Source organism: Staurois parvus, unplaced genomic scaffold, assembly GCF_062004578.1.
Source record: "Staurois parvus isolate SC_StPar_1 unplaced genomic scaffold, SC_StPar_1.0 ptg000589l, whole genome shotgun sequence".
NCBI classification, from domain to species: Eukaryota; Metazoa; Chordata; class Amphibia; order Anura; family Ranidae; genus Staurois; species Staurois parvus.
Window position 1 is genome coordinate 3,798,787 of NW_028318385.1, and position 21,214 is coordinate 3,820,000.

The window sequence follows — 21,214 nt, forward strand, 5'->3', positions numbered from 1 at the left end:
TCAGAATACCATTATGAGTTAACAATATTTAGCTCGGGTAATTATGAGGCCATGAAAGGCATTTTATGTTCATCCTAGTGTATAAAGCCACCATTGACCACTGAGTCGTCATCGTCCTGGAATACAGGAATGGTATTTGTGTCATAGGATGCACCTGGTCTTGGTTAATAGCCTCAACACTCCCTTGCCATTAAATGACGATACACAACAACAATTATCAGACTTACCATTACATATCCCCTGCCATTTTTAAGACCAAGACCAAGCCTTTTCTGGCACTTTTGTTTACATGGAACAATCAGTATTTTTTGCTAGAAAATTTCTTAGAACGCCCAAACCTATGGCCCTATAGAATAAATTGGTTAGTTTTGCAATTTTTTTTTTATGTCACATGGTATTTGCATAGTGGTTTTTCAAACAATTTTTTTTTAAAAAATACACTTTTTGAAAATTGAATGCAAAAAAAAAACATAATACATAGCCCAATTTTTGGTAAAATACAGGTGAAACGCAAAAAATTAGAATATCGTGCAAAAGTTAATTTATTTCAGTAAAGCAACTTAAAAGGTAAAACTAATATATGAAAAAGACTCATTACATGCAAAGGAAGATCGTTCAAGCCGTGATTTGTCATAATTGTGATGATTATGGCTTACAGCTCATGAAAACCCCAAATCCACAATCTCAGAAAATTAGATTACATGCAATCAATAAAACAAGGATTGTACAATATCGGACCTCTGAAATGTATAAGCATGCATATGTACTCAGTACTTGGTTTGGGCCCCTTTTGCAGCAACTACTGCATCAATGCAGTGTGGCATGGAAGCTATCAGCCTGTGGCACTGCTGAGGTGTTATGGAAAACCAGGATGCTTCAATAGCGGCCTTCAGCTCTTCTGCATTGTTCAGTCTCATGTCTGTCATCTTTCTCTTGGCAATGCCCCATAGATTCTCTATGGGGTTCAGGTCAGGCGAGTTTGCTGGCCAATCAAGCACAGTAATCCCACGGTCATTGAACCAGGTTTTGGTGCTTTTGGCAGTGTGGGCAGGTGCCAAGTCCTGCTGGAAAATGAAGTCAGCATCCCCATAAAGCTCGTCTGTGGAAGGAAGCATGAAGTGCTCCAAAATCTCCTGGTAGACGGCTGCATTGACCCTGGACTTAATGAAGCACAGAGGACCAACACCAGCAGATGACATGGCTCCCCAAATCAACACAGACTGTGGAAACTTCACACTGGACTTCAAGCATCTTGCAGTGTGTGCCTCTCCATTCTTCCTCCATACTCTGGGTCCTTGGTTTCCAAATGAGATGCAAACGTTGCTCTCATCAGAAAAGAGGACTTTGGACCACTGAGCAACAGACCAGGTCTGTTTTTCTTTGGCCCAGGTAAGACGCTTCTGACGTCGTTTGTTGTTCAGGAGCGGCTTGACAAGAGGAATACGACATTTAAAGCCCATGTCCAGGATCCGTCTGTGTGTGGTGGCTCTTGATGCACTGACTCCAGCCTCAGTCCACTCCTTGTGAAAGTCCCCAACACTTTTGAATGTCCTTTTCCTGACAATCCTCTCCAGGCTGCGCTCATCCCTCCTGCTTGTGCACCTTTTTCTTCCACACTTTTCCCTTCCACATAACTTTCTATTAATGTGATTTGATACAGCACTTTGAGAACATCCAACTTCTTTTGCAATTACCTTTTGAGGCTTTCCCTCCTTATGGAGGGTGTCAATGATGGTTTTGTGCACAACTGTCAAGTCAGCAGTCTTTCCCATGATTGTGATTCCTACTGAACCAGACTGAGAGACCATTTAAAGGCTCAGGAACCCTTTGCAGGTGTTATGGCTTAATTAGCTGATTAGAGTGGGACACTTTGAGCCTAGAATATTGCACCTTTTCACAATATTCTAATTTTCTGAGATTGTGGATTTGGGGTTTTCATGAGCTGTAAGCCATAATCATCACAATTATGACAAATCACGGTTTGAACTATCTTGCTTTGCATGTAATGATTCTCATATATTAGTTTCACCTTTTAAGTTGCATTACTGAAATAAATGAACTTTTGCACGATATTCTAATTTTTCGAGTTTCACCTGTATATAAGAGGATGTTATGCCGAGTAAATAGGAACCAAAAATGTGATGCTTTAAAATTGCGCATGGTTGTGCAATGGTGACAAATGATTTAAATTTTACTATCCATAGGCAAAGCTTTTCAAAGCTTTTACAGGTTACCACTTTAGATTTACAGAGAAGATCTGGTGCTAGAATTACTGCCCATGATCGGATGATCGTGCGTGCAGGACTGACACGCCTGAAAGAAATAGGCATGTAGACAGATACTCTTTATGAAGAGATCTGAGGTTAATAAGACAACAAATGCCTCCTCTACCCTTAGCCCTGGCTCACACTGGATCCCACTCTGAAATTGAGCAACTTCACTTGAATGTTAGTGCAACTTGGCAGACATCTGAGTGACTTCATGCACAGATTTCTATGCAAGTCGCACCTGAAATCTCAAAAAATAGGCAGAAGCTACTTTAAAAATTTGTGCGGCTTTGGCGATTTGAACAGTTCCATTGTTGACCATAGCGTTCAACTTGCCATGTGATTTCAAATCACATGACAAGTCACACCATTGTGAAACAGGGCTTAAAAAGCATTTGATCACATCAAGATCGGTGTGATCAAATGCTTTTCATTTTTAAAGTGGAAGTGATATAAGGTCATCGCTTACGGGTTACTATATCATAGAGCTCAACAAAGCCGACCCGGTTTTTGCTGGGCTCTATGATCAGCTGGCACAAGCACCGGCTGGTCGATTGGACTCCTGTTGGGATGGCAGATCTCAGTAAAGCTGTAAAAGGCAGCGAGGGGAGGGGTGGTGACATCCATTCCCGTTGCTTGTAAAAGCCATCCAGCGGCTAGTTAGCCGCTCAGATTGCTTTTACAAGAGAGCAGACTATCGGCTCTAATAAATGGGTACGTCACAGGAGCTCAAGTAGCTATGATGCAAAGGCAGCAGACAGGGGTGTACACATGCTGTGCTTCTTTGCATCACGGCAAAGCAAAAATCATCCCTACTGAATGGGACCATGCAGTAACCGCATGCAATGCAGAAACAGGTAAACCTGCTGGTTCCCACACTAAGGTCAGAGTATCCATACTGGACCCTCTTTCCTCAGCACTCTCACTCTCTCCCCAGCCATTGCACCCTTCACACAGACCAGCACATGGCTGAAGAGCCCCAGTGATGGGTGAAGTCTGATGGGGAAATGAAAGGGATAGTACACTTTTACCAAAAAGCTGCAGCCTATGCAAGCAAGGGAGTGTCTGTAGATAAAAACAAATGGTGAAGCTCTGTCTAAAGTTGAATAATGCCCTTGTTATAGGTGTAGGCCAATTATGTACCTCCTGAAGCCTGACTGGAAAATCATTGTGATGCTAGATGAGGCCTAGTCATTTCTGCTCACCTCCACCATCACAGGAAATTCAGAAAAAAAGCTCACTCCTGTGATGGTGGAGTGAGCAGCAATGACTAGCCCTCACTTAGCAACATCCTGGGAGTATTCCAGTCAGGTTTCATGAAGTATGTAAATGGCCTACATCATTAGCAAGGGTATTATTCAACTTTAGTCAGAGACACAGTTTGCTATTGTCCACAGACACCTCTTACCTGCATAGGCAGGTTTCAGGTAAAGGTGAACACTTGAAAGACTAGTTTCTCATCAGGTCTGCTTTATTTCTGAATGCCAATGCATGGCAGTAAGTGGATCAAAAGTATTCAGTTCAATAGCATCTTTTAAATTAGCCTACTGACGTGCGCTGTCAGCCCAAAGTAAAGAAGACCTGATGGTGAACTAGTGTCTCAGTTTCCCATTAGGCTCTGACCACCCAATGGGCAAATCAATTATCCCCAACCCCTTTATTTATATTCAGCTGGCCTGGTGACAGCTGAATGCGATCAGGGATACAACCCAGCACATTTATGATAGCTTCCAAGCACAGCCATGCTCCACCAGTTTCCCAATTTGAGAACTGGCAGTAATTCTTTAAGACTCTGTCGCTGCAACAGTGACAGGTTTTAAGTGGCTGTAGTAAGAACTATCTGAACTGGCTGAATACGTTAGTAATGCATGCCAGAATTAGGGGCAGGTTCTTAAGGAAACTACCGCCATAAATTTGGATTTAATACTTTGTTGAATTCCCGTGTGAATTTAAGCAATACTTTGGCAATCCCCAAAACCACACCAAACTAAGGAAAAATTTTTAACAAGCTATGTTAAATTCCATTGCTGAGTTTCACACGTTGGCAATGGATGCAAGTAGTTTAGGAATGGAAGAGCTAACAGAAGCTTTGTGAAGCTCATGAAAGCAGCTCTTGGGGACTCTGGCATGCAGAGGTGCTGTGAAAGCTTTAAGTATTGTTCTTATTTGTCAATGCAGTTTCATCATGCTTAGCATTTTTACATGCTGGTATATTAAAAAGTTCAGCTCTGCACTATAGCAATTTTACTGCTACAGAACAGACTCCCTGTGCAAAAATTACTTCTATTTATGTGACCCACGCTTCCGCCATGTTTACAGGCAGGGGGCATGCCCCTGTCAGCGCTGTGATCAGTACAGTACCGATCACTCACCAGATCAAGGCCTGGACCTGAGTAGCTCTTGTAGCAAATCAGAGGTCTTCCTGTGCCTGTGTTTACATTACATAGGCACAGGAAATTATGCAATCTTCTCTCCCTTGGAGCACATTTCGTTCCAGAGAGAAAAGACAGCAGAACTATTGTGAGTAAAAGCACTACACTGACACTAAAACACTTAGTTAGGCACATTTTTAACCCCCTGATCACCCCCAGTTAACCCTTTCACTGCCGTCACCAGTGTCATAAGTACAATGTACAGATTATTCAACTGATCACTGTATTAGTGTCAGAGGAGAATTCAGATAGCATTAAGTTAGCATTCCTCCCAGAAAGCATCAGATTTCCCCCCACTACGTCAGTCATCACATTTAACCCTTTGATTGCCAGAAACACACTCACATACACAATAAACCTCCATTGCTAGTATAGTGTCTGAAATGAACTATACCAGTGTTCGCAATAGTATAGTGTCCTCAAAAACGCAGCGTTTGCAGGATCATCCCTGACACCTGCCAGCACCTGCATTCAGCCCCTGTGCTTAACCCCCCAGCAAGTGCAGTGTCAGTAGATCATGGTCACATGATGAATTTGCACACAAAACTGCAGCTTTAGCAAGCTCAGGCCTGACCACTGCTAGTACTAGCAGATAGATTTTTCTTTAACGGTTCAAGCAGTAACTGATAGCTAGGTACTCTTTTTTTTCCCATGAGTCACACTAGGTACCAATAAATTTAGTGGCCAAAATGTCCAACAAAATGCACACTAGTGAACAGGCCTACAGGATTCTGAGTATGTCAGATGAGAGCAAGGGCGAAGCCTCACTGACAGAATCAGGCTCAGAATACAAACCTGTATAAAGCAGTTGCACCCTGACAGATAGCTTAGATGATGGAGTAGAGTTCCCTGCTAAGGTCAGGCGTACCCGACCCCGTTCCCAGGTTGCTGCGATGTTACAAATGCATAATGATTCTCATATGCAGCAGAGTGCCAGTACTAATGATGCTCTACATTTTGGTGAACTGGCAAGCACCAGTGGCCTAGTACATTCTGGTCTTTCACATACCATCACTGCAGTATCACTTTGTAATGTGGCGAGTCCCATAAGTGCAGTACAAGCTGGTGCGGTGGCTAGCACAAGTAGCGTCCAGCAGCTACCAAGAATTTGACCACAGGCCCGTAGAGCCCATAGTGTCCTTTCGAATATGTTTGTAAATCCTGATTGGCAGCCCACAAATTCTACAGCACCTGTACTTTCCCTATTCACTGCCCAACCTGTAATTCAGGTGGAAAAAGCGAATTTAACTACTCCCCTTGATTTTATGGAGCCGTTTTTGACAGAAGATCTGTATGGATTGATTGTGGATCAAAGCAAATTACATTCACAACAGTTTATCGCCGCCAACCCAAATTCAAACCTTGCCAGACCATTTACATGGAAACCTATCACGGTTTCTGAATGTAAAGTCTTTTTGGGCCTCACCCTCAACATGGGTTTTACTAGAAAGATATGAGAATATAATGCAAGTTATGCATTTTAACAACAATACACTGTCGTCTTCGGGAGGAAGGGGGGGGGGGGATGAGGTAGGGGGGGACCTGATTATGATAGGCTCCACAAAATTCACCCCTCATACATCACCTGAACCAGAAATTTGCAGACGTGTATATGCCCAAGCAAAACATCTGCGTTGCGTCCCTCATTGATTTTTCTGGACGCCTGTCATTCAAACAGTTTTTCCCCAGCAAGTGTGCCTGGGGTTAAAATGGAAAAGACCTGTGAGAGAACAAAAGGCTACACGTCATTTTCGGATTTACGAGGGAATAGATAGTCATGTGGAGCCCCCTGGATGCCCAGACTACGTGGGGACCAGTGGCAAGATAGTTTGGAACTTTGTGTCATCCTGTTTCCATATGGGGTACCAATTGCACGTGGACAGTTTTTATACAAGCGTGCTACTATTTAGAAATTTTTACAATCTTGTAATTAGCTCATGTGGCACCGTGCGTCCTAATCACCGGGCTTCCCCCAATGGCTTGTAAAAACCAGTCTTAGCAAGGTGGAAAAAGCCTGCTTGAAAAATGATGAATTGCTTGAAGTGAAGTGGAAGGATAAACTGGATGTTTTCGTCCTGTCCTCCATTCATAACCATCCAAATTTCCACGGCAGCTGGTGTTATTGAGAAGCCCCTCTGTGATCATGACTATAACCTTAACATGGGAGGGGTGAACTTTAACAACCAGATAATGAAGCCGTACTTAGTTTCATATAAAGCCAGACAGTGGTACAAAAAAGTGACTCTATACTTATTTCAATTGGCTCCGTCTAGTTGCTTTGTAAAGCACAAAAGTGTTGTACAAAGTGGATCCTTCCTAAAATTTCAGGAAGAGATCATCACGGCCCTTTTGTATCCAGAAGGTGCTGTGTCACAAACTGCCATTCCTGATGCAGTGAGCCAGCAGCATGAGAGGCATTTTCCTGATGTCATTCCTGGTACCCCAACCCAAATGTCACCCCAAAAAAGATGAAAAAGATGTCATGTCTGTAGCAGACACAGAATTAGGTGTGACACCTGCTTTTTTTGTCCCTCCTGTTCTGGCCAACTTGGTATCTGCCTCAAGGATTGCTACCACACACTAGTGGAGTATTAGTATAGGGTACAGCACAGCACAGTCCAGGACACATACTTACCCAGGGTCTCAAAAGGTGTTAAGTAGTCAGTAAACTGGCTAGCGCATTCTGAGAGACCCTAAAATCTGGAATGTTTAAGTTTAAAAAAAAAACAAAAAACAAAACTAAAAAAAATAAATAAAAAAAAAAAGTTAAATAAAGACCAAAATATTTTTATGGAGTTACTGTTCTGTTACTGTTTCCTTTACAGGAACGCCTTTCAGCTGCAGCACCAATCTGTTTATTCTGACAGCAACAGGGTGTGCTCTCAGAATATACGTCAATGTGTGCCGTGCATAACATATATGCCCAACAGGCATCATCCTGGTATCGTTTTTTTCAGCCGGCGGTTGGCTTTCATGTAATAGCAATCCTAGTAACTAATTAGCCACAGGGTTGCTTTTATAAGCAGCAGGAGGGGGATGTACCCCCCGCTACCTTCCACGGCTTTTTCAGGCTGTTCGGTCTCATCAGGAAACCTGAGAATGCAGCTGGCATTTCTGCCAGCTGACCATAGAGCTGACTGGAGAACAGAATGGCTCCAATCATCTCTATAGTCTAAGACAGTGTTTCTCAACCTTTTACCAGTCGGGGCGCCCTTGAAAAGTATTTTCAGTGATGAGGCACCCCTGTCCAAGGCTTGGTTCACGTTACTGTGTGTTGCTGCATGCTCGCAAAATCGCACTCATTCCTGACATGCAAATTGCTCTGCTCTTTAGGGGTACCCCATACATTGGCAAACGCGAGGTGTTGTTGCTGTGGTGCAATTTTAAAACTAAGGTCAGGGATGACTTTCCCTGTAATTGTTGTTGCTGTGGTGCAATTGTAATGAATGGGCTGCCCTACACACAGCCAGACAGATGTGAACCAAGGGCATGTTCACCTGTGAGGTTGGAGGGCAGTAAAACCAAGCAATTGAACTGCTTTTACCACCCCCAACTGCTCCCCCTTTAGCTGCAGAAAGAGCAGTTGGGGGTATACACATGCTGTTGCCACAGCTGGAAGTATACCTCCAGGTGAATGGAGTTGAACTGCAACCACCCTGTAACTGTGTGCGCATTGCACACAGTTGTGGTGTGGTGATTGATGCTGGGGTTAAATCAGGTGGTGAGGAGGCAACATATGGCCTCTTTACCACCTGTCAAATGCCTTTGAAAAGCGATCTGAGCATGGATGCTTGCTGCTATTTTAAACAAGTCCTAAAAAATCAGTTCCAATAGGACAGGAAGAGGAGGTCGAGATTAAAAGTAAAAAATACATATACACACATATTAAAACAAACACATACAAAACACATGTACACACAATGTATACAGCATTATGAAAAGTTACAGTACCTTAGCTTCCATCACACAGCTGGGTACTGCACTCTAGGGGGAAGCAGAGAGCACAGAAGACACTCCCCTTCCCTTTGCTTTCACTTTGCTCAGCGGTCTGACGACTCCCAGTGCCGACATACAGTGTGGCTGGGGATCGGGAACTCGGGCTCAAGTGACAGCCATTCTCCCCACGGCACCCCTGAAGACCTCTGGCGGCACCCCGGTTGAGAAAGGCTTGTCTAAGAAACAGGAAGCTGTGGGCATTTCATCACTTCGGTTTTGCCGAATTTAAACCGTGGCATTTTTAAATTGGGAAAGCATCTGATAACACCAATCTTGGTGAGATCAGATGATTTAAGGGCAGCGGAGGTATCTAGAGTCTAATCAAACCCCAGATTTCTCAGAAAAGAGCACCTGTCACTGCCTATTGCTATCACAGTGGATATTTACATGCACTGTGATAACAATAAAAGCTATCCAAAAAAAAAGAACAGTATAAAAAAAAAAAAAAAAAAATCTAAATAAATAGAAAAAAAAAAAATTAAAGCACTCTTGTCTCCCCGGGCAACGGCGTATAGAAGCGTCGGCCCAGCGTTGGTATGTAAACAGCAGTTGCATCATGCATGTGAGGTATCACCGCGAACATCAGATCAAGGGAAGTAACTCTAGCACTAGACCTCCTGTGTACATCTAAAGTGGTAGCCTGTAAAGGCTTTTAAAGCGTTGCCTTTGGATATTAAAAATGTATGTAGTTTCTCGCCGTTGCTCGAGACGTACGCAGTTTTAAAGCATGTCATGTTTGGTATTTATGTACTCCTTATGAAATCATCTTTTATATTCTACCAAACAATTGGCCAATCTAGTGTTTTTTTGAGCATTAAGTGAATTTTTTTTTTTTAAATTGCGTTTGAAAAATTGCTGCACAAGTACTGTGACACACAAAAAAATGCGACACCCACTATTTTATTCTCTGCGGCGTCTGTTTTTGAAAAAATTTAATGTTTGGGGGTTCAAACTAATTTTCTAGCAAAAAATGCTGATTTTTTTATGTGAACAAGAGGTGTCAGACAAAGGTTTGGTCCTCAAATGGTTAGAAGAGTTTGTGATGTGTGGTATAAGCTTCTAATGCTGGGCATAAAATGCCAAGATAACACAACACCCCCCCCACCCCAATTACATGTTGAGTGAATAGAAGTTTTTAGAAAATTATAAAAAAATAAATAATATGATATATTACTCACACATGCCATTACTCCACTTCTCCAGAGTATGGGGATACCACATGTGAGAGACTATTTGGCAGTCTAGCAGCATACAGGACCCCAAAATCCAATAAGCACCTTCAGGCTTTTAAAGGGCTTTATTTCCTCAGTACACTTCCTGAGTACCTGTCACGGTCTTCAGAGGCCCTGCAAAGCTAACCCCCCCCCCCCCATACTCACCATGCCTCTTAAATTCCTTGGGGTGTCTACTTTCCAAAAAGGGGTCATTTGGGGGGTTTTGTGCTATACTGGCATTTCAGGGCCTCCGAAAAACTGATAGGTAGTGATGAAGTGAGATGAGGAATTTACGCACCTTCAGGCTTTGAAAGTGATCACTGGATTTTGGGCTCCTGTATGTGGCTAGCCTCCCAAAAAGTCTCACATATGTGGTATCCCTGTACTCAGGAGAAGTAGCAGAAATTGCACTGCTCAAAAAAAAAACAAAAAACAAAAAAAACCTAAACATCGGGGCGTGCTCCTAATGAGACGACTGATGGACCTGGGCATCACTAAGCTCCTGGATAGTCTGAGGTGCAACCTGGCAGAGTCAGATGGACCGAAACATGATATCCCAGAGGTGTTCTATTGGATTTAGGTCAGTCAAGCGTGGGGGCCATTCAATGGTACCAATTCCTTCATCCTCCATGAACTGCCTGCATACTCTTGCCACATGATGCCGGGCATTGTTGTGCACCAGAAGGAACCCAGGACCGACTGCACCAGTGTAGGGTCTGACAATGGGTCCAAGAATTTCATCCCGATACCTAATGGCAGTCAGGGTGCCATTGTCTAGCCTGTAGAGGTCTGTGCATCCCTCCATGGATATACCTCCCCCAGACCATCACTGACAAACCACCGAAACGGTCATACTGAACGACAGCATAATCTTTTCCACAACTTCTACGGACTCTTTCACGTCTGTCACGTGCTCAAGGTGAACCTGCTTTCATCTGTGAAAAGCACAGGGTGCAAATGGCGGACCTGCCAATTCTGGTGTTCGATGGCAAATGCTATTCGAGCTCTATGGTTCCCAGGCAGTGAGCACAGGGCCCACTAGAGGACATCGGGCCCGCAGGCCACCCTCATAAAGTCTGTTTCTGACGGTTTGGCCAGAGACATTCACACTATTGGCCTGCTGGAGGTCATTTTGTAGGGCTCTGGCAGTGCTCATCTTGTTCCTCCTTGCACAAAGGAGAAGATATCAGTCCTGCTGATGGGTAAAGGATCTTCTATGACCCTGTCCAACTCTCCTAGAGTAGCTGCTTGTCTCCTGGAATCTCCTCCATACTCTTGAGACTGTGCTGGGAGACACAGCAAACCTTCTGGCAATGGCACGTATTGATGTGCCATCCTGGAGGAGTTGGACTGCCTGTGCAACCTCTGTAGGGTCCAGGTATCGCCTCATGATACCAGTAGTGACACTGACCCTAGTCAAATGCAAAACTAGTGAAAAACAGTCAGAAAAGAGGAGTAGCGAAAAAAAGGTCAGTGGCCTCCACCTGTAAAACCATTCCTGTTTCGGGGGTTGTCTCATTGTTGCCCATCTAATGCACCTGTTAATTTCATTAACACCAAAGCAGCTGAAACTGATTAACAATCCCCTCTGCTACTTAACTGACCAGATCAATATCCCAGGAGTTTAATTGACTTTATGCTATATTCTGATTAAAAAGTAGAGCTTTATTTTTTTGGAGTAGGGTGTTTCGGGGTGTAATTCCAAATATATACATGGCATGTGTGAGCAATATACCATTTAAATTACAACTTAGTGTGAAAAAATAAATAAATAAATAAATCTTCCATGGGCTCAACATGCCTCTCAGCAGATAGCTTAAGGTGTCTACTTTCCGAAAAGGGGTCATTTGGGGGTGTTTGTACTGCCCTGGCATTTTAGCACCTCAAGAAATGTGATAGACAGTCAAAAGTAAAAACTGCATAAATTCCAGTATCTAGACCAAAAGTCTCCAAACTTCCTAAAAAAAAAAAAAAACGGCCAGCTTGCTGTCCTTCAGACCTAATTTTGGGCTGGACTTCCGTGGAACAAACAATGCCACATCTTTGCTATCACAGGGAGGAATAGCGCTCCATCGTTACTGTCATTGGGCCCCATTGTTGTGTCACTGGCAGGAATTGTGACCTGTCATTGGGAGTTATTCTGCCCCTTTAATGGTGCCAGTGGGGGGAATTATGCCTCATTGTTGGTATCGGAGAAAAATAGTGCCCCAAAGGGCCGGATAAAAGTAGGCAAAGGGCCACAACTGGCCCCCAGGTTGCAGTTTGGAGACCACTGATCTACACCATAGTTTGTAGACGCTATAACTTTCACACAAACCAATTAATATAAAACTTATTGGTATTTTCTTTTTTTTTTTTAACCAAAGACATGTAGCAAAATACATTTTGGCCTAAATTTATGATGAAATTCGAGTTTTCTGGATACTTTTTTCTAGAACAGAAATTAGAAAATATCTTTTTTTTCAAAATTTTCGGTCTTTGTTTATAGCGCAAAAAAAGCATTGGTGATCAAATAGCAAAAGGAAGCTGTATTTGATTGAAAATAGGACTTAAATCTCATTTGGGTACAACACTGCATGACCATGCAATTACCAGTTGAAATAGCGCAGAACCGAATAGCAAAAAATGGCCTGGTCAGGAGGGGGGGGGGGGGGTAAAGTGGTTAAAAGACTGGAGATGCACCTGGAATTCAGACACTGGCTGTTCTTTGTTAGTTGTCTTATGTTGACGAAACTCATCAACTACCAAGGTACCTAATAACACATTTTTGACACATACTGCTAAAGAGCAAGTGACCTTCTACAAGCTGATTTTGTGGTTTGTTTTTTTTCCCATAATCTCCACTCTTTTCAGTTAGGATGACACTATATGCAGCCCTTCATACTACTCATCAAGTGCTGACTTCCAAAAACAGTCACTGTCTCTAAGCAGATTTCCACTCGTGAGCTGTATTCATGGCAGCCTCCAACCATGCAGTGGAGAATGGCTCATCCAAAGAGATGAACGCAGCAAAGGCATAAAACCCAGGACCCGACAAGAACCTTTTCTTGGCAAAGACTGTGCACCACCAGGAAAGACCACACAGCGAAGATCATAGGAGCAGGTAGATAGCTACAGTTTTTTTTATCACACAGACTACAGTATGGGTAAGGCATCTTACTTAAAAGGACAATTTTACTAAAAATAAAGTTGTCAACTTTTTTTTTTTTCATTTCCACTATTTTATACACACTCTATGTGTAAACAGTAACATTTCTGCAGCTGTGGCTTTGTTGTGTAAATTATGCAAAAAAACTATAAGAATTAAGAGCAACTTACTCCAGGTTCTACTTGGTTTCGGTCTGCAATATCAATATGGACCACTTCAACAGTTTTCCACACATTGGGATCTAGACCATGTACCTGAAAAATAGTTCCACGTTACACATTAAAAGTATTGCTAAATCTTTAAAGAACAAACTCCAAACATCCTGGCCACCCCTTTGAACCCTCTGCACATAGCAGTTATGCTGCTGGTGTGTACATTGTACACTGCAATACACAGCCCCAGAGTTATTACCCATCAGAATGCTTGGGTTGGAAAGCACTTATTGGTCATTGTGGCTGTACTAAGCGATGAGAAGCACATCTGAGGATTTTCCTTCCAGTGAGGCGCCCTAGAAGAAAGAAGTGCTTGTCATTGGGAGTATTATGATGGATACTCACTCCAGGGCTGTGTATTGCAGTGTATGAACTACTACACTGACAGAACAGGAAACTGCACCTGCTATGTGCAGTGGGGTATGGAGGGGTGACAAGTATATTAAGAGTTAGTTCCTTTTTTGCGAAAAGTTAATAAGTTCACTTTTGGGAACATGTTACATGCTCAACCCATTTTTAGGGTGGAACATGTAACATGTTCCCACCACTGCCGGATTTCCCCCCCCCCCCCTTTCTTAACAGCAGTACGGGTTGAAGTTCCCTGTATTAGTGGTCAGTTTTTTAAAACAGCGCAGCCATGTCCATGCCCACATTGCTGCATCATTAATTCACAGAGTTCTGTGAATGAACGAGAAATCCTGACAGTCTTTGCAACTGTCAGCTTGTAGTTCACTGAGATTGTCAGACTGTTTCTGCTTGCCGTACGGGATGTATGAGCACACAGATACACGGACAGTTTGCACGAGTCTTGGTGCAATGCTTTCCAGGCTCCAAAAAAATGTAATAAAATATAATAATAATATTATAGTAAATGCAATTTTTTTTACCTGAAAACAAAGGGCATTTATATTAATCTGAACTTACCTTTTAAATAATTATTTCTCTAAAAATGGATTCAAAAGTACCATACAGGCCATTAAAATACACATTTTCTATAGAAAAAGGCTATGATATACTCTATTGTCTGATGTAATGTAGTACCCCAGAAACTACATTATGGAAACTGTTAACATGGGATGATGCTTCTTAATTCTTCCCATGCCCAATCATGCACTTTTTGGTGGACTCAAAAAACTAGCTATTTTGTGAAGGTGAAAAAAAAAACAATTTGCATTTGATTTCCAAAGACAGAAGGTGAGAGCATCAACTGTTTCCTAGGTAAGTAAAGCCAAGTAGAACACGTAGTCCAGGGTCATCAAAATCTACTTTAACTAGCGGAAAATTAGGAGTACACTTTTTGACAGAAAAAATAAACAGGAAATATTTAAATTTACAAAATCCTCCTAAAAAAAAAAATCTATTGGATGTGTATGAAACAACTTCAAAATGACCGACAGAAAACCGGAATAAGATCAAGCAACTTACATTTTCTTGTGTCCCCATGTCTGGTTTGTGCCAAGTTTCAATTTTAATGAAGAAGTCTTCTTTCATATATTCATTCTAGAAAATTAAAACACTTTAATTGACTGGAACTACATTTACCTGCGCAACTAACAAAATATACCTTTCCAACACACATACAGACTTCACTGTGGAGTCAATGTAAGCAGGAGAGTGAAATATGTCAAAGATTGACAAACAGGGACTGCTCTTTCAAGTACAATGACATTTAATTCCTTGAAAGAAATTTTATTTGTATAAACAGACTGTGAACAACCATCCAACAAAATTATGCTATTTTATTTAACATCCATTGAAAATACTTGACAAAACAATAAGAAAAATGTTTCTAACATTTTGGAGGTATTCTTGGGAGTGATGCCAAGTCACATCACTTCAAAAATGTATAAATCCTAATAAACCAATCACAATTATCAGTTAGTCAGGTTAGTTGGATAGAAATATACAATGGAGACAAGAACGTTTGTCCATACAAAGATCTACCTTGACTTCTCTTTAAAACATAAAAAATAATTGTATAAAAAGTTATAAAAAATGTTCACTACACATTTTCAATTAGGCAACAGTTTTTTTTTTTTAAATATAGATTTCAGGTATTAAAATTCAAACATACACACCCATGTCAACACAAAAAATAAATAAATAAAAATGATTGAAATGTAACTCACCGTTACAACTGTTCAGTTGGAACATACATGAGAGAAAAAAAAAAAAAAAAGAAAAAAATATTTATTTCAAGCCATAATGGGTAAAGTTTCAGTGTAAACAAGCAATATTTCCATAATCAGATTTATGGCTCTATTTCAGCTACAATATTTATGGTACAAAATAATGAAAGCGATATTGCTTAAAGAACAATTCTTGTTAGGGATTAGGCCAATGGTTAGGCATTAAAGCAAACTTTTCCTTCGGCTAAATTCACTTCTATGCAGATTGAGTTTATTGCATTTTCCGGGTGCATTTTGAGTTTTTCCTCACACGTTTTTTGTATCTTTTATGCGTTTTGTGCTTTGTGTGACTTTAGCTGGTTATCAAGGAGTGGGCGGCCGCTGGCGTCCTTAACAACCAGTAAACACCATTGTCATTAAGGAGCGGGCAGCTGCTGAGTCCTTAACAACCCATGAGTCATCAGCTGTCAGCGGGGATCCCCACTGACAGCTGAATATAAAGAAACCTATTGCCAGAAATAGGTGTTTATGTCGAGTAAACAGATACCAAATATGTCGCACTTTAAAATTGTGCATGCCTGTGGAATGGTGCCAAACTACAGTATTTCAAAATCTCCATAAGTGAAACTTTACAATCATTTTCTGGTTACCAGTTTAGAGTTACAGAAGAGGTCTGGTGCTAAAATTACTACTCTCACTGATTCGCATGGCAATACCTCACATGTGTGGTGCAATCCCCTTTTACATATGCATGCGGGACCAACACGTGCATTAGTCTTTGCACAAGAGAACGGGGCGCTTTAAATTTAATTAATTTTTCTTTTTTTAAACACTGTTTCTTTAACTGAGGGCGCTGACCACTGTGTTCTAGCAGGGGGGCTGTCCACCCTGGCAGATCACAATAGCACAGCAGGGGAGACTGCTGTACTAACATCAGTTAATACAGCTCCTCCTGAGCTGTCAGGTTTTTTTTTTTTTTTTCCATTCAGCCCACTGGGTTGAACAGTGTGTACGAGGCCTCAAGTTGGCCTGGGCTTCTAGGCATCAATGATTTATAATTTATTTCAGGTGCTTATATAGCGCCATCAATTTGCGCAGCGCTTTACATATATATTGTACATTCACATCAGTCCCTAACCCTCAAGGGGCGTACAGTCTGAGGTCCCTAACTCACATTCATACATACACATACTAGGGCCAATTTAGACAGGATCCAATTCACCTACCAGCATGTCTTTGGAGTGTGGGAGGAAACCGGAGTAGCTGGAGGAAACTCACGCAGGCACAGGGAGAACATGCAAACTCCAGGCAGGTGGTGCCGTGGCTGTGATTCGAACCAACGACCCTAGTACTGCCAGGCGGAAGTGCTAACCATTTAGCCACTGTGCGCCAACATATGTATTCATCAACATGCCTATGTGGAGTCAGGTCTTTACAGCCTTGCAAATGCCCTACCATTTATAAATACTGACAGCATGCAGCAAAATGTCTGCAAGAGAGAACCAAAGAGCTGGACCTTGCTTTGTGCCAGAGCCACAATTATGCAAATGTTTATGGATTGTGAATCAATGGGTTGTACAGCACAATAGCTATACATTAAGTGACTTGCAACTTTATCTGAGCTTTGCTTTAGCTTTCCTCCTAATAATCTGCTTATACCACCAGATGGTTAAGAAGTGCATTTAACCTAACAACCATAATAGAAATAATCTTGGCTTTTTACCTTACCTAGATTAGGGACCCCCATACATATAAGATTAACAGGTACTAAAGATAATGAAAGCAAAATTCGGCCAAGCAGGATCAGTAAAAAAAATAGTCACAAGATTCAGATAATATATTAAACATGATACAAGCCTTCCTGTATGTAAGAGAAAAGCATGCATTATGGCATCACAATGTAGAACATTTCAACCTTCTTAGATCTGAACCAAGAGAAAGAAAGCCAAGTTCTCAAGCAAGCATTTAATAACGGGTAGCTATGTGAAAGCTGCACTGTAAATAAAACAGGGTGCTATAGAAGAAGTAAACACAATATGATACCAAACTAAAAAAACTGCTCTAACATGACTCGGAAAATCAGTAACAGGGCTGAAGAACAAAAAAAATTTGCATACTTTTAATTGGCAGAGTTTTCTATATCCATAGATAGAATGTATTAATTCTCGCTCAGCTTCTAAAGCTAGAAGTATGAATAAACATTCTATCTCGGTAATACACTAACAAACCAGAGACCAGGAGCAATTTTTGTGGCCCGTGCCTACCCCAATCATTGACAGCTATGCGGAGAAGTGGGCGAGGCCATTTTTTAAAAACCTTTACAGGCATAGGAATGCCACATACAAGAGAGATTTTTTTCTTAAAGTATAAGTAAACCCTTACCTTGTAAAACAACCCATTCAGTTTAGACTAAAAATGAAGGGCAAAACATTTGTGTATATACACTGACTGGCCACTTTATTAGGTACAACTTGCTAGTACTGGATTGGACCCCCTTTTGCCTTCAGAACTGCCTTAATGCTTCATGACATGGATTCAACAAGGTGTTGGAAACATTCCTGAGTTCAGTCTATATTGACATGATAGCATCACACAGCTGCTGCAGATTTGTCGGCTGCACATCCATTATCGATCTCCTGTTCCACCAGATCCAAAAGGTGCTCTATTGGATTGAGATCTGGTGACTGTGGAGACCACTGGAGTCAGGTTTAAGAAACCAGTTTGAGATGATTTGATCTTTGTGACATGGCGCAATATCCTGCTGGAAGCAGCCATCAGAAGATGGGTACACTGTAGTCATAAAGGGATGGACATGGTCAGCAACAATACTCAGGTAGGCTCTCGTGTTTAAATGATGCTCTATCAGTACTAAGGGTGACAAAGTGTGCCAAGAAGATATCCCCCACACCATTACGCCGCCACAACCAACCTGAACTGTTGATACAAGGCAGGATGGATCCATGCTTTCATGTTATTTATGCCATATTCTGACCCTACCATCTGAATGTCACAGCTGAAATCAAGACTTATCAGACCAGGCAACGTTTTCCAATCTTCTATTGTCCAATTTTGGTGAGCTTGTGCGAATTGTAGAATCCATTTCGGGTGCTTAGCGGACAGGAGTGGCACCCAGCGTGGTCTTCTGCTGCTGTAGCCCATCTGCTTCAAGGTCGGACATGTGTGTTTAGAGATGGTATTCTGCAAGCCTTGGTTGTAACAAGTGGTTATTTGAGTTACTGTTGCCTTTCGATCATTTCAAACCAGCCTGCCCATTCTTTTCTGACCTCTGACATCAACAAGGCATTTTCGTCCAAACAACTGCCGCTCACTGGATATTTTCTCGCTTTCGGACCATTCTCTGTAAACCCTAGAGATGGTTGTATGTGAAAATCCCAGTAGATCAGCAGATTTTTTAAATACTCAGACCAGCTTGTCTGGCACCAACAACCATGCCACGTTCAAAGACACCTAAATCCCCTTTTTGAACTTCAGCAAGTCGTCTTCACCAGGTCTAAATGCATTGAGTTGCTGCCATGTGATTGGTTATTTAGTAATTTGTATTACCAAGCAATTGAATAGGCGTACCTAATAAAGTGGCCAGTGAGTGTATATGTAAAAACATTATAAATACTTTAAATAAACAAATATATAGTATAAATACTAAGCTCCCTATGTAGTGGAGAACAGAGAGGTGGGGGAAGAGAAATAGCAGCACACTGTAATTTCCAGAAAATGGCTGTGCAGGGCGATGAGGGGGCATCAGCAGAAGTATGATCATTGGAGGAGAGCACACCGAGTTCCCAGCATGGCTAGAGAATGGATCACGCTGTGCTCTCATGTCTAATGTAGTCACTTTTTAACAGAGGGACTGGAAGGCAAACCTGGGAATTCACACAAAAGGAAGTAATACAAAGGAAACAGGATACTTTTTAATAAGTACATGGTACAGCAGGCACATATCAGGAATACAAAATGTTGGTTTACATACTTTTAAAATCCAACTAAGGTTAAAGCGGAACTTCACTCTCGCAATCAAGATTTTTAATTTCTGTATTTCTGGCATTACTAAATGATAGGAAAGTATATTATATTTGTTTTAAACTTATTTTTTATATTTTTTCAGCTACCTCCTGATTCCATGCCTAGGCAAATGATGTCCAGATGACCCTGGCCAGAAATGCATTTTTCAAAGTGATTACTCAGCAAAATAAAGCATGGACGGATAGATGGGAGTTCGCTTTGAATATTAAAAATCAATTAAACAGCGTTTTTGGTTTGTGATGCTCAGATACAATGTAGTTCTGCTTTAATTTATGTTGCCTCCTTTAGACTGATGTAGTGGTTGGTGGAGTTTTATTTTAAGATATTATAAAATTACTATTTAGTAGAGTATTCTGAAATTCAACACTGGGTTTTTCTTAGTAGCATAATGAATTTGCCCCTTCGGACTAGGTATTGAGGGCGCAAGCTCAAAGGCTGTCATCTTTAGGGCCTGTGTTGAAAAGCTTTCGGCTTCTGAAGTTGATGGTATCAGTTTGAGACAATTCTAAGATCATTCAGAATTGGCAAGTGCATATAACCTCCTTTTGACCTGCATTTATCATGCTTCATGTGGGTTTTGCATCCTATAGATCTTTAAAGGCAAAGCAAAACCCACAAGCAGTAAACAAAAGCTCGTCTATGCAGGCCGTTACGCTACTTTGTGCATCAATAATGTGGATTAGGTAGACACTTCCAAAACAATTCAGCAATGGCGGATACAAAGATCCTCTCATAGATCATTGCATTCATTGTAATACTTGTCTTGGCCATTTAAGCAACATTTTTAAATATTTATTTCCACATTGGAATTCAAATATTTCTAGCCTACTATTAATCTGAATGATCTTGAAGTTTGTTAACTTCCTGTGTAAAGATCCCCACACATTTACTTCCTTGTATTCTCTGGTATGTATTTACTATGCCTTGTGAGCATTGTCAACAACTATTGTTAACTACTGTTTGCACTGCCATTATAATCTGAAAGTGTATGAAGTGACAATAGATCACCTTTAATTTTCTGTGCATCAGTTTTGATATTACCTGAAGATACTGTATATCTCAAAAGCTTGTGCAGAAAGCATATTGTTACTGAAAATTAGAAAAACGTACAGTACTTAAATCTAAGTTTATAGATTTTCCCTAACTTCCTGGAAGTTAGGTAAAACCTCAACAGAGTGGAGAAAGGTTGGGGTCTTCTTTTCTTATACAGGCATCACAATAACAGAAAAAAAAATTGCCCTATTGGGACACATACAGAAATAAAATGACAACATTTGAACTCCAAAACAAATGCTCAAGAAGGCTTGCTGGGAAATCAGACATGCTTGCCGATTGCTTTCACATACAAGCTGGTTGCTAGTTATACACCAAATATTAGCAGATTCTAGGTAAGGGAAAAATAGAATAGAGTAATTACGGCTTTAATAAACTACCAGACTTCTGTTACATAAATTGACAGAACAGAAAACGGCATCAATTACTAAACTTTATAGAAGAATGTTTGAACTAAAATGGCAAATCCTTTCAATTACAGACCTTTTCTCGAGCTTGGCAATGAAAGCAGAACACAATTTCCTATGATGCACAAAATTAAAAACACCATAAGCTGCTTACTTGTTCTACAGTAAGGATAAGCATTCCATGCCTTTTCGTGAAACACCAGGGATCCTTCTGGAGCAAACATCTTTACAAAACCAGGGACTTTACTGAAAAAGGAGAACCAGACATTACATAGAGCCAGAAATGTATTTCTGATATTATAGTAAAATAAAGCT

The 21,214-nt window shown here is 41.2% G+C and overlaps 1 protein-coding gene across 1 annotated transcript in view; it reads right to left on the reverse strand.

Moving 5' to 3' along the window:
• PITPNB (phosphatidylinositol transfer protein beta) overlaps positions 1-21,214 on the reverse strand; it is a 75,502-nt gene that overhangs the window by 25,295 nt on the left and 28,993 nt on the right. The window contains exons 4-7 of the mRNA XM_089692514.1: positions 21,054-21,145; positions 15,399-15,406; positions 14,695-14,769; positions 13,228-13,311 (exon numbers count right to left, since the gene is read on the reverse strand). Coding sequence (XP_089548640.1) covers positions 13,228-13,311; positions 14,695-14,769; positions 15,399-15,406; positions 21,054-21,145 — 259 coding nt within the window. The remainder of the gene's footprint in view (positions 1-13,227; positions 13,312-14,694; positions 14,770-15,398; positions 15,407-21,053; positions 21,146-21,214) is intronic.